This window comes from Acinonyx jubatus, chromosome A2, assembly GCF_027475565.1.
Source record: "Acinonyx jubatus isolate Ajub_Pintada_27869175 chromosome A2, VMU_Ajub_asm_v1.0, whole genome shotgun sequence".
NCBI classification, from domain to species: Eukaryota; Metazoa; Chordata; class Mammalia; order Carnivora; family Felidae; genus Acinonyx; species Acinonyx jubatus.
Genome location: NC_069383.1, coordinates 28,345,022 through 28,359,460, shown reverse-complemented (window position 1 = coordinate 28,359,460; position 14,439 = coordinate 28,345,022). Strand labels below are relative to the sequence as shown.

Here is a 14,439-nt window from a genome sequence, read left to right as displayed (position 1 = left end):
GAATTGGGATTTCTAGATCATATGGTAACTCCCTTTTTAATTTTTTGATGAACCTTTATATACTGTTTTCTATAGTGACCGAACCAATTTACATTCCCACCAATAGTGCACAAGGGTTCCCTTTTCTCCACATCCTTGCAGACACTTGCTGTCTCCTGTCATTTTGATGGGGCTGTTATTCCTAAAGGGTATGTGGTGGTTTCTCTCCTTCTCTATCATCATCTCTCTGTAAACTACAGGATTTGTCTGGATGAGTGAAAGAAGACACCTACATTGTCAGGTGTCAGGTGAGGACTGAAGAGCTCTCATGAGTGGCTTTGCCACTCAGTTACACCTAGGCTTGCATGGAAGAGTAATCAAGGAGAACACAGTTTTGTTTCTATTTGATGTAGACAGCAGATATTCTAGAATTGTTATCTACCAACTTGGCAGAACTAATGCCCCTAGACCATGATATTATGAACCATGCTTATTACAGTTAATATGGTTCTTTGAATTCTTGGAGAACATTAAACAGTGTTTTCTTTTAGAATTTGGTTTTCAATAATAAGGATTTTCACCCCCAAACTAAACACCTAATTAAAAAACAAGATTTAATTTGTTCAAGGAAATTTTCCCTTTGAACTCTTCCCTGTAGAGGATGACGAATTATATAAAATGAAAGGAAAACAATTATCTTAGACCTTTCATTAAAAGCAAACCGATTTTCCAATTCCTTTCATTCAAAGATGGCTGGACGTTTAGAAATTGAGCTAGTATAAAAATGTGGGTATCTCTTTGAATAATACTAGTGCTTGTGAAGAAGGGAAAAATCTAGCAACTTGATTCTTCTTTTGGTATGTAAAAATTGGTTTTCGGATACCTATAACTCATTTCTGATAGAAATAATATGAGTGATGATGATTGGTTTCTCAGTTGCTCCCCTGGAACCTGACAAATAAATTTGACCATGTACTGTCAGTGTCCCTTTAGGATATTCCATTGTTTTTTGTTCCTTTTTGCCTCAAAAAAAATATTGTAACTACTTTTAGAGTCATGCAGGATTTATATAGGCTAATCACTTACCCACCACTTTTATTTGGGCACAAGTACGGAGCTCTGCTAATGTCTGGGTCATGGTCTATAATAAGAAGAGAACTTGGCAAGTCATGGAAAACATCTCCCTTTTAGGTATGCAGCATTGGTATATGTCTATTCTTTAATCAGTTCCTGGAATCAGAGGGGCTACTGAATATCTATCACCTTCAAAACTAACATGTAATCATTACTAGCAGTAGCAGCAGCAATGGCAAAATTATCATTATTATCATCTATGTCAGAAGTTTGCAGTTCTATCAACAAGAATTTTAGGGTTGATAAGTTTTAGTTCCAAACCCTTATATTCTTTCCACCAAAAAATGAAATTAATCCCCATGAAGAGCCAAAGCAATTTTCTCTTTCCTGAGAAAGAACAAAACTGAAGGTATCACACTTGCTGGTTGCAAACTATATTACTAAGCTATAGTAATCAAAACAGTCTGGAATTGGTATAAAAAGAGACACACACACCAACAGAACAGAATTGAAAGCCCAGAAATAAACCTTAATATATACAAGGAGCCAGCATTTGACAAGGAGCCAAGATACTTAGTGAGGAAAGGATAGCCTCTTCAATAAATGGTGTTGGGAAAACTGGATTACCATAGGCATATAAAATTGGACCCCTTTCTTGTACTACTCATAAAAATTAACTCAACAGCAACAAATCCCAGATAATCCAATTTAAAAATGAGAGGAACTGAATGGACATTTTTTTCAAAGAAGACATACAAGTGGTCCAACAGGTAGATGAGAAGATACTCAATATCACTACCATCAGGGAAATGCAAATCAAAATCACAGTGAGTTATGACCTCATACCCAACAGAATGGCTGTTATTATAATAACATTATGCTAAGTGAAATAAGTCAGACAAAGACAATTATTGCATGTTATCATTTACATGTGGAATTGAAAAAAGTCTAATTCATAGAAACAGAGTGTAGAGTGTGGTCCTGGGGGCTGGGGTTGGGGAAATGAGATTTTGGTCAAAGGGTACAAACTTACAGTTATAAGATGAATAATTTCTCAGGACCTAATGTCCAGCATGATGGTTAAAATTAATAATACTTGCTATATACTGGAAGTTGCTAAGAGAGTAGATCTTAAATGTTCTTACCACAAAAAAGAAATGGTAATTATGTAATGTGATGGAGGTATTAACTATTGCAATGGTGATAATCATTCTGCAATATATAAATATATCAAATCAACAGGTGCGCCTTAAATTTACCCAATGTGTTGGCTGAGTGAAGTATACTTATGTGTCAATTATATCTCAATTAAGCTGGAAAAAATGAAATTAATCTGACTCACGGTTTTATCTTTCAACCTTTATCGGTTTGCTTTTTTCTTGTTATAGTTTCTATACAGAATGAGTTCCTTTAATCTAAGTATTATTGAGAAAAATATTACTGAATTTATTCCTTCACTCAGCAAATATTTACTACATGCTTACTCTATGGCAGTCACCTGTTCTAGATATTTGAAATACAAATAAGCATATGGAAAAAAATTAAATAAATAATTTCATTGGTATGAAGGTAATGCATGCTTTGGGAAAAGTAGGGCAGGTTCAAGGGTATTAGGAGGGATGTATTGGCCATAATGAAAATGGGTGATCAGGGTAGGCCTCATTAAGAAGATAATACTTGGGCAAATGTTAAATGCATATTTTTAATCAATATTATTATAATTATTAATGTAGAACTTATTTGGTGGTAGTTCTTAATTTTCTTCTACTTACTGGGAACTTTCTGCTTACTACACACTAAACTTTATATGGATTGGTGTGTGTTATTGCCTTTAAAGAGAAACATAATTCTAAAAAATGAAGTAAATATATAATTCTAAAATTAAGTAAGGTTATTGATCATCTTGGATTGATTTAATTATACTAGTAAACAGATTTTAATTAAATTTAAGGAAAATACTTAATTTTTTACTGAACAAATGATTCAAATGTACAAAATTGTAGTAATTTTCAGTAGAAATTAAATATTTTTTTTTAAATACGAACATGGCAAAATAGTGCAAATTTAAAAAAACCTAAGCCCTTCATTTTTCCCTCTTCTCTGAAATTTATTTTAAACCATTCCTTCTTTAAAGGAGTAATATTTGGATCTTTGATGACTTATAGTTCAAATTCAAAGCCAAACCATACAGCTATTTTAATTCAGTAGAATGCCCTACCTGCTTCAAGAAGAAAATAGAAGAAAAAAACATTATAAATATAAATATTCTTTCCTTTTCATAACTAGATGAAGTAGATACAGATTCTTCCACATAATCAATTAATGTTAAAGTAGCTAGTTTAAACCTGGCAAAGAACAGGTGCAATTTAGTACAAATTGAACACAAAATATACAATATATCTATCTGTAATTGTTAAAAATCAAAACATATCTTAAGTGTGTATATAAAATAACACTTTCGTGTTATCTCTAACAAAGAATACTTTTGTAAAGTAAAAAGCTATCCTTTAATTTTTCTTTTGCATAAAGTTGAATTTTATACGTTGAGTTCTACAAAGACCACAGAAGCATTGTTCAAAGGCCTTGCTTGCTCTCTTCTCCCAAACTCAGAACTCAGTCTTTATTGCCCTAAATGTACCCACATTATCTTTACTTTTCTCCATTGAACACTTGTTCCTCCTGTGTCTGCATCTCAATTGGTGACATCAAGGCCTACATTTACCTAGTTTACTCTAGCAGAGACATCTTCTATGCTTTTCTCTCTCTTGTCCTCAAAGTCTGATTAATCAAAAAAGTCCAGTTAGGTTTGTACTCTCCACTCTTCAAATTGTTGCCATAGTAAGTTTCTCAATGGGCAGAATTTACCATGCTGCTCTCCAGTTTCAAAGGTTCCCATTTCCCCTAAGATAAACTCTAAACTCTTCTGCATTTAAAAAAAATTTTTAATTATTATTTTTTTAATGTTTATTTACTTTTGAGAGAGAGAGAGACAGAGACAGAGCATGAGCAGGGGAGGCTCAGAAAGAGAGGGAGACACATAATCTGAAGCAAGATCTGGGCTCTGAGCTGTCAGCACAGATCCCAACACGGAGGCTCCGACTCACAAACAATGAGATCATGACCTGAGCCGAAGTCTGACGCTTAAGGGACTGGGCCACCCACACGCCCCAAGAACAGCTATTTTTTAAAATATTTTTTTAAAAGTTTATTTATTTATTTTGAGAGAGGCAGAGAGAGCATGGGCAGGGAGGGGCAGAGACAGAGAGAGAGAGAGACAATCCCAAGCAGGCTCTGCAGGTTCAGCGCAGAGCCTGACGTGTGGCTCCAACTCACGAAACTGTGAGATCATGACCTGAGCAGGAATCAAGAGTCGGATGCTTAACCAGACTAGTCACCCAGGCGTCCCACAAACAGCTATTCTGAACATGGCTTGATCTATCTTCACATTTCACTTACCACAACTCATCCCTAGAACCTGCAGTGGAGAGGTTTCCTGAAAAAAGCCCGGTTCTCCACATATTTGGGTCTTTGAATTCACTGCATTCTCTAATTAGAATACCTCTTCTCTTTTCACTCATTCATTAATTGATGAAGATAAATATCTACTGAAAATGAGGCAATGAAGCGTGTCATGGAATTAAATGGTGAACAAAGGAGACATAGTCCCTGCATGCATGGAGTCTGCATTCTGCTGATTGAACATGATGTCTCCTTCCTGACTCAAATCTCGTTCCCTTGCACTCCACTCCTGCAACATGCCCTGACTGAGCTGGTTGCTCTCCACTTCTGAACACTTAGCCCCTCTGTGCATGCTTCTGTTGTAGGAGTTATGTCACATGTCTTTTTTACATCCACCTTCCCCACTAGACTCTGAGCTGCACACAGTGGGGAGCAGGTCTTTTCATCGTTGGACCTTTCTATAATGCCTAGGACCGTGTTGGATGTCAAATCGATTCGAAGGGGCTTGACACTAAATTTCAGCATCATGCCAGAAAACTGGGTTTCTAAAGATGACTACGAGAAAGTTACTGAGTGCAAGCATATTTTTCTGTTTAGGATTGCCGGTTTTCATAATTTTTAAAGCTCATTTTTAATGTATTCTTCTGTGACATACTTTGCCTGCTATTGATTTTCTATGTTTTACAAGAATTACTCTATCACTAAAAATGATATTGTTTTCATAAATGTATATTCAGTTCTCATCTTTAAAACCCTTACTGTACACTGTAGCTAAAGGCTTAAAACTTAGCTTTGTTATTTGTCTCCACTTTACACAGAAATCACTCCTTCCTTAAAGATTTCTGTAAATAACAAGAGAGTCTTCTTTTTCCTACTGAGCTGCATGTGAATGCATTACAGCCTGAGGAAGGAACATATGCCCCACTCTCCTATTCCTAATACCATGGTTACTATAAAACTATTGCTATGCAGGATTACTTTTCAGTAGACTCAAGATCTATTGCTCCCAATACGACTCGGTATAGAATTTTTATATTGATTTATTCTGGGAAATGAATTCTGTGGGATAATTTACAAAAGTCTCCTTCCTTCCTTGAATAGCTAGAATGACTCCGACTCCTCCATCTGTGTTTGACAGTAGCAATTCATAAATTCTGCATTGAATTTTTTAGTGGGAATACTAAAGATAACTGGATTGCAATTACACGAATAGTTGCTCTAAGTTTATAACCTGAAAGAAATGGGGAGAGTCCTAATGAAAATCAGGCTACCAAGCCAGTAAGATTTTAATAAGAAAATGAAACAATATTCTGAGACTGGAATTATATTTCCTTGAACTACATATGCTACCTCCTATCACCACAAACTTAGTAAAAGGAGAAAATAATGATGCTAATTTTCAAAGCCTAAAATACTTTCTATCAGAATATTGATTTTAGTCTCTCCATGAGGGCTTATCAAACCATTTTGACTTAAGCAAGAAAAGTAATTTATAAACAAGGAAGCAAGTAGCAGATTTTAAAATGCATACGTCTCTAACTGCACATCTAATATAATTTCACATATAATTATTTAGAAAGAATCACATTTAATGTACCTTTTCCAGCTCCATATTGCTTGAATTTTTCCCTGCATCATTACTGTATCTGCAAAATAAATCGACCCCTTTTATAATTTTATTAAAATGTAATTTAGAAAATCCTAATCAAAATGTCAATATTCTTTACCCTGGAACCGGTATTGTCTTCTCTTTCCTCTCGTTTGTTTCGTGTTCATTAACACTTTCTGCAAAACATTAAATAGAAGAAAAATACTTTAAAGGGTTTTCTGTGTGTGCAGGTGTGTGTGTGTGTGTGTGTGTGTGTGTGTGTGTGTGTGTGTAAAGAAGGAAGCATTACTAGAAACTGAAAATAAATTCACCTACTGACATAACATTCATCTTAATAAAGTATTTTATAAATACAAATATTGCCCCAACAGTTTTCACTCTATCAGGGAAATTTATCAGAGCCAGAAATAACCACAGCCAAATGCAATGCTCTTTCCAAATAAAATGTAGGAATGACAGATTCCCAGTTTTATGCAGGAATGTCAATTCAGTATGAAAGTAGACCTGGGGTCTCCTGAGAGAGAGAGGCAGAGAAAGATTTCCATCAGACTGGCTGGAGGAGAGAAAGGGCATTCTTCCTCTTTTTTTCCAGAGAATGTAGATTTGACCATTAACTGAAGGTAAAATATTCGGGTAATGTCATTCCTTTGTATAAATACAGAAAGGGGAAGGCTAAATTCACATCATGCATGTATGGACAGTCAATAAAATATAAGCCAGAATTCTTGAGTTTATGCCTATTGCCCAAATGATTAGACCCCACTGCAGCTGTAACAACATGTGATACCATCAATTTCCAGTCCATGGTTGGTTGATCCACTGAAATAAGTCATCTGAGTGGCCTCGACCTCTGCTTCAGCACTGATGATTTGCTGTGCCACAGCCTCCACGATGGGCATCACCATGGCAGCAGTTGAGGTGTTGCTAAGCCACATAGATAAAAAGGCGGTACTGCTCATGAACCCCAATGTCAGCCTGAAATGAGAGGGCTTTTAGTATGAACTGTGCTCTTCAGCTTAACTAGCTCTGTATTATTTAACTGTCAAGGTTGCTGTTTTTGACTTGGGAATTTTTTTCAAAACACACTTAACTTAAGGTTCCCCTCAGATGACGACCCCTGAGGATGGCCATAGCCAGACAGGAACCAAAGTGGCACATAGAAGAGTGGAGTTTTTATGAGATTTGTCTCCCTGGAAACCATAAGAATCTTCTCTTGAAACAGAAAAAAATGATTAAATGTATAACCGAACTGCAAGTCAGTAGATGGTATAACAGCTTATAATATTATACCAATATTTGAATGCCCTTTGCAGATGACGCTTACCTTCAAATACTAGTAAGAGGAAATGTAATCAATTTTTGAGTTTAGGATCCCTTATTCCTTCTCTTACCTTTTGGTTTCATCTCTGTTTATTAGTCTGTGTGCCAGGGAAGCACAAGGGCAAGGAGAAAAATTACTATTTTTAAATCTGCTTTTTGTTATTGACTACTTGGTTCAATATATGGTAGATAAAGGAAATGGTTAAAATTACTAGCTAAAATGAGGTTTCAGAATTTTCTATAGATTCTATTATTTACGCTTTCTTGAATTTAACATTCCTACCTGTGGTCAAGAACTGGATATATTATTTTGTCTTCTCTTATATTTAGAGCAGTTCTTCTCCCTTAAAAATAACACACCTAAGACTTCTAGGATTTGAAACTGTATCTATAAGCTTTCAAAGTCACACCTGGGGGAAAAATATGATCTCCTTTGAGTAGGAGATCCCAGAAAATCATTCAGCAGCACATCTTTCCATATAAAGCCATTCATAAAATTCTGTGACTCCCTTTAAAAGTAGATCCACAAGTGGGGCGCCTGGGTGGCCCAGTGGGTTGAGCATCCCACTTCAGCTCAGGTCATGATCTCACAGTTCATGAGTTTGAGCCCCACGTTGGGCTCTGTGCTGACAGCTCGGAGCCTGGAGCCTGCTTCGCATTCTGTGTCTCTCTCTGTCTCTGCTCCTTCCCTGCTCACATGCTGTCTCTCTCTCAAAAATAAATAAAGATTAAAAAAAAAAAAAGTAGATCCACAAGAAAAATTCCACACTGTAAGTTTCCACTTCAGATCAGGTGAACAATTTTTACATGTAGAACAAAATAGAACTCTTCAGATATCTGTTTAAATAAGACATGATTCTTAATAAAAGTAAACTAGAAATACCTTTAACTTAAGGCTCTGACAAGACATGAAATATTCCTATAAAAGAAGATGGTGATCAGATAAATCTTTAGTGTGGTGAAAATGCCTTAAATTGCAAAGCCACTTAATGATATAATGGACAGGACTCTTGCTTCACTGTGCGGTTCACTCCCCTATTCCCTGTGGTCAGTGAGAAGGCAATCAAGGAAAAGAGACAGTATCTGTAGCGTCCCAAGAGCTGTGGAACACCATTTCATTTTAAGAGTGAAATTACCTTAATACATACATGTTATAAAAATTTTAAGTAACAAACATTTAAAAAATTTGACTCATCTGAGTTATTTTCTGTATTCAACAATACTATTTTACTCATAAATGGTAAACACAGATATGGATACACTCTAGAATGAATTATGCAACATAATTCAATAAAATTTTCTCATTTTCAAAGAAAAATGAGAAGGGAAGAACCACCTAAGGCTTTAAAGCTTAATGCTTTGGCAAATGTTAAATGCGTATTTTAAAATCAGTATTATTATAATTTCTAATTTAGAACTTTTTGGTGGCAATTTTACTGGGAACTTTCTGCTTACTACACACTAAACTTTATAAGGACTGGTATATATGTATTGCCTTTAGAGAGAAACATATAATTTCTCATATGCAAGTGATTATGACACTGAAAATATATTTTTTAGCTCACATCTATGTTCTTAACAAGAGCTAGAATTAAAACTACAATAGCCAATTAATTTAATGGAAAAAAGCATTCATTTCAGTGGGGGAAAGCATTCAGTGGGGGAAAATCAGTCAACTGAGCGATTTCACATTCTGTAGATGAAACTTCTTAATTGATTGTTTCACTTTGCAAAAGTTCATTTAAAAAGAAAAATGTTCACCTTGGAATTTTTCTGCACACATTTGTATTTTGTCAGTAATGTCTTTGTCTTTGGTTCTTAACATCTTCCCTGATGATCAAGGATGCTCTTGAACAAGTCTTGAATGGGTAATTAGCCAAAAAACGAGATAGGACTGAAATCTACTCTGAAGCCTATCAGTCTTGTCTGTTGAGGTTCAAGGCTCCTCTCAGCTTTGCCTCTTAATGTGCATGAAAGGTGAGAGAGTTGTGTGCACTTACTCCAATCTCCCTGTAGTTAGACCTGCTGTGAAGGGAAAGTTGTTGTTTCCTCCTCCAACTCAAGTACACTTTACATCCCTTTCATATTTGCAGAGGAGAAAAAAAGGCATGAATTATACTGTGATATGAATGACTGCCTAGATGCGTATTACTTATTTAGTTATTTGCTCTGCACAAAAATGATCTGTTTGGAATGTAAACCTGGAACAATAAATGCGGTACTTACCATGCTGGGTTCACACCCACTGTCATCACCATTCTCAGAGCGATCCTTTTGTGCAAATTCCATTTTTCTATTGATGTTGCTAAGCAGATGACTCCAATTAGCAGTAGATGAAAATCTTTGAAATAAGCAGATGCCACCTGAAATTATAGTTAAGCCCATGATCATTTATGTTGGTGGGGGGAAAATGAGATTGCCCGAGAAAGCAATTTTGCTTTCTCTTAACTTTGCTGCTCTTAGCTGTGACCTTCAAACTACTTAATCTTTCTATTTGGTTAAGAAAAATGTAGATGCATTAGAATACAAATTTGAAGTAAGTTCTATATTCTTACCCAGAAATAGTAGTGTTAAGGAAGAATGTATACAAAAAAAAAAAAAAAAAAAAAAAGAAAGGGAACCCAAGATACTGGGTTTTTATTTACTTTTATTTTTTTATTTTTAATGTTTATTTATTTATTTTGAGGGGGGAGGGAGAACGAGTAGGGGAAGGGTAGAGAGAGGGGGAGGGAGAGAATCCCAATCAGGCTCCACACTTAGTGTGGAGCCCGATGTGGAGCTCCAGGCATGGCTCTATCTCACGACCACAAGATCATGACCTGAACCAATATCAAGAGTTGGATGCTTAGCTGACTGAGCCACACAGAGGCTCCATACTGGGTTTTTTAATAACTGTGTAACATCAGGAAACTGCCTTCAATGTCTTAATTTTTCCTCCTCTCAGCTGGGGTTAATCGAGTTATGCTGCTATGGTAGAATGACAATGACTGTGATTTGGGAAAGTCCAAGTTAAGTCTCCAACTTGCCAGTGTCATTGATACTATCCATTATGCCATAACTTCAGTGTCACTTCTTAATACTTTGAATGGTTTACCTTCAAAATCATTTGCTAGAAAATAAATACTCTTCAATAGGAGCCAACATTTTAAACCATTTTTAGCTAACACCATTGAGAGATTAGTAGAGTGTACAGACACTTTGGGTCCACCTATTTACCAAAGAATGCTCTGAGGTATGTTAGGTACATAATCTTTTTCTCAAACAGCAGCAACAACACAAAGATGTTGTGGTCAAGTAAGTTTAGAAACCAGAGAGTTTTGAAATACTAGCATTTTCTTTCCCGTAGATCTCCTCAAAACCTTTAAATACTATACTTATAATAGTTAAACATTAAATTTTATATATAATATAAACATTATATTATATATTTATATTAAGTATACCTTTAATATATGTTGCCACTCCCAGAGTTCCATATACAACATATTTCTCAACTTATCTAACCACAGAAAACTTACTTTTAAATTCTTAGGTGCTGTACCTCATGAGACTGATATTCAACAGACCTGACTTTAGGACCCGCTTGGTTAAACTGAATCACAAGGCTGTGCAGAAAAGAGACGATTATAAGAGGAAATATCCCTAAGGCACCTGAGCGGCTCAGTCAGTTAAGTGTCTGACTCTTGATTTCAGTTCAGGTCATGATCTCACCATACGTGAGATCAATCCCCACAGCAGGCTCTGCGCAGACAGCGTGGAGCTTGTTTGGGATTTCTCTCTCTCCCTCTCTCTGCCCCTCTTCCACTTGCACACTCTCTCTCAAAATAAATAAATAAATAAACATTTAAAAAGAAAGAAGACATATCCCTTAAAAATATCTGTGAGAAGGAATGGAAGAGTTGGAAAATAACTATTCTAATATGAAACCACAAAGGAACAGAAAAATCAGTCTTCATGATGATTTTGCTATTAAAATTTTTTTAATGTTTATTTATTCTTGACACAGAGAGAGAGGGAGACAGAGAGAGAGAGAGACAGAACATTAGTGGGGCAGAGAGAGAGGGAGACACAGAATCCAAAGCAGGGTCCAGGCTTTGAGCTGTCAGCACAGAGCCCGATGTGGGGCTCGAACCCACGAACCAGGAGATCATGACCTGAGCTGAAGTTGGACACTCAACGGACTGAGCCACACAGCCGCCCTTATTTTGATATTTTGAGTTGTACCTGCACTTTTAGTATAACCCACCAAGTCTGGCTTGGTTTCAAAACAAAATAAAAATTAGCCTTGGAATTAAAAGTGGACAAGTGGATCTCTTCTTTATGTTTTGTGAAAAGTTAGTTTATTATGTTTTCAAAGTTTATATGTACCTCTTTGCGTTTTGTAGTAATTGCATAATAGAAAATAATTATATCAATTTCCTTATTATTTCATTTATTAATTACTCTAACATTGGACAAGAGTTTACTATGCACCAAAACTGTTATATGAACAGGGAAGGCAAGAATAAATGTCTGACATGTTTTTCCCTCTTCACACCTCTTCAATTCTCAAATATCCAGCTTTTCTAAACAGATTTTACTATTTTTCTGTATTGTGGAGCCCTGTTTATTTCCTTTATAGCACATCACATTATGTAGTTTGTTTGCCTGCTTGTTACATGTCTTCTGTATTACACTATACATTCTAAGAGGACCAGGAATCTGTTTTGCTAGTCATTGCATATTTGGCACCTAGTACAGTTCTGGTACAGAGTAGGAGCTCAGTAAATAATACTGGATGAGTGAGAGAGGGAGGAAGGGAATCCACGTACAAGCTACACTCTCTGAGCTCCTAAATCCCAATTGTCTACCCTCTCTTCCCAAACTTCTAACCTCTTAACTCTCTCAGTCCTTACATTCAGTATAAGTATTCTTTCAATTTATTCATTTACTAGTGTTTACAACCTGACAAACCATTTTTTTCCCTTCCTGGGTCTATCTCTGCCTCTCTGAATTTTTCTTCTTGGCCTACTTTCAAAATTACTTTTCCTCTACCTTTTTTTAAATGTTGGTACTCTATAAGGTTTGTCTCCAGTCTTCTTGTTTTGTACCCCTGATTATTGAATCTTACAGATTCAATTTCTAACTCTATGTGACTAAAATCATGTTTGGCACATAGTAGGCATTCAATACATATTTGATGAATTAATGCTGATGACACTAAGGTGTTTGTGCCCAAACAGATAAGTCTTCTGTGTTCCAGACTGGTGTATCCAGCTGGACATCTCCATTTGAATTTCCTATAAATATCTAAAAACTCAGCATATGCCTTTTTTTGTGGCAAATGAAACTTCCATCTACTTAGTTCTTCAAGTTAGAAACCTAAGGGTCAGCTCTGATTCCTTTTTCATTTCCAATAAGTGCATCTTAGTCACTAAGTCCTATTATTTCCAGTTCCCCCGTCTACTTTAAATTGTCCACTTTGTTCTATTCAAACCTTATTACCACTCAAACCTTTAATTGAGCTCCTTACCGCTTCTCACATGGTTACCGTTTGATCTGTCTTTTTCTAATCCACCCCTCACCATTGTCACAATTACTTTTCTAAAGTATAAATCTAATCACATCATTGTGCCTCCTATACTCCTTCAGTGGACCCCATGTGTTTTAAGACCAAAATCCAACTTTCTCAACACGTCTTGTAAGACTCTTCATCATTTAGTCCCATTTCACCTTTCCAGCTTAGTCTTTCAGTGCTCTCTGCCAACTTCTCCTTATGTGTGAAACTCTCCAATCACAGAAATGCTTTAACACTCGGCTGTCATTTAACCTGGAATGACTCTATTCTCTTATTTTGGTTACCCATAATTTTCCTTCATGGATGAAATCAGAAGTCAATTCTAAGATGCCTTTTCTGACTACCCTAAACGTGGTTGGATGCTGCTTCCTTTTGTGAGAGCACATCTTAATGCACGTGGTGATAATTTTGTTTTTTACTTTATTATCCCCTTTATTAGACTAGATATATTTTGAAGGCAGAGATGTGTCTTATTGATCATTGCATTTATGGATTTAGGACATTCATGGCACGTATTGGCACTCAATAGATACTGAATTAATAAGTCCCTAGACTCAAGAAGCTTACAGGTTACTAGGTGAGAAAAACAAGGTAACAAAGACAGCAGTAAAGTATCACAGGTGCATGGAAAATATTTCTTCAAGCTATAGCTGAGGCTCAAAGAGTAAATAACCACCTTTTTCTAGGGGAATTGGGAAACTCTTCTTACAGTACCTGATATTCAAATTGATTATTGGAAGATAAATAGACATTTGAGTTTTCCTCTGCTCTTATCTCTTTTGCAGTTTCGCTCATGAAAATAAACCCTACTTACACTATTCCATCAGTCTGAGAATTCTATGAAAAAATAAATGCAGAATTATTTAAAAAATTACCATGTATTTAAAGAAATACATAGAAGTGAGCCATTATTAGTAAATTATTGAACACAGAAGAAAGTCCAAGACCATAAGATACTCTTGTATTTCTCTTTAGATTATGTCAGCAGTTGGCAGACTTTGTCTGTAAAAGGTCAGATAATAAATGTGAATTTGTGAGCCTCACTGTTTGTACTGCAACTACTCAACTTGTGTGTAGCACAAAAGTAGCCAGAGACTGTAAATGAATAACCATGGCTTTGCGTGTTTCCAATAAAACTTAAAAAACATTTTTTTTAATGTTTATTTTTTGAGAGAGAGATTGACAGAGTGTGAGCAGGGAAGGGGCAGAGAGAGAGAGGAAGACACAGAATCTGAGGCAGGCTCCAGGCTCTGAGCTGTCAGCACAGATGTGGGGCCCAAACTCACGAACCACAAGATCATGACCTGAGCTGAAGTCGAAGGCTCAACCGACTGAGCCACCCAGGTGCTCCTCCAGTAAAACTTTAATTTAAAAATTGGGTAGCAGGCTGAATTTGGCCCTCAGACTATAGTTTTCCAGTCTCTTAGTAGACTCTGTAAAC

The 14,439-nt window shown here is 36.1% G+C and overlaps 1 protein-coding gene across 19 annotated transcripts in view; it reads right to left on the bottom strand.

Annotated features, from left to right (window-relative positions):
- The window catches only part of SLC13A1 (solute carrier family 13 member 1), a 258,908-nt gene that overhangs the window by 103,257 nt on the left and 141,212 nt on the right, over window positions 1-14,439 (bottom strand). For 17 of the 19 annotated variants that reach the window (XR_008296681.1, XR_008296682.1, XR_008296685.1 and 14 more), the window contains exons 3-6: window positions 9,668-9,804; window positions 6,909-7,096; window positions 6,240-6,297; window positions 6,110-6,158 (exon numbers count right to left, since the gene is read on the bottom strand). Coding sequence is in view for 10 of the 19 variants with exons in the window: in XM_053218149.1 (XP_053074124.1) it covers window positions 6,110-6,158; window positions 6,240-6,297; window positions 6,909-7,096; window positions 9,668-9,804 (432 nt within the window). In the remaining 9 variants the exon portion in view is untranslated. The remainder of the gene's footprint in view (window positions 1-6,109; window positions 6,159-6,239; window positions 6,298-6,908; window positions 7,097-9,667; window positions 9,805-14,439) is intronic. The other 2 variants (XM_053218147.1, XM_027075382.2) reach the window with 1 other exon arrangement.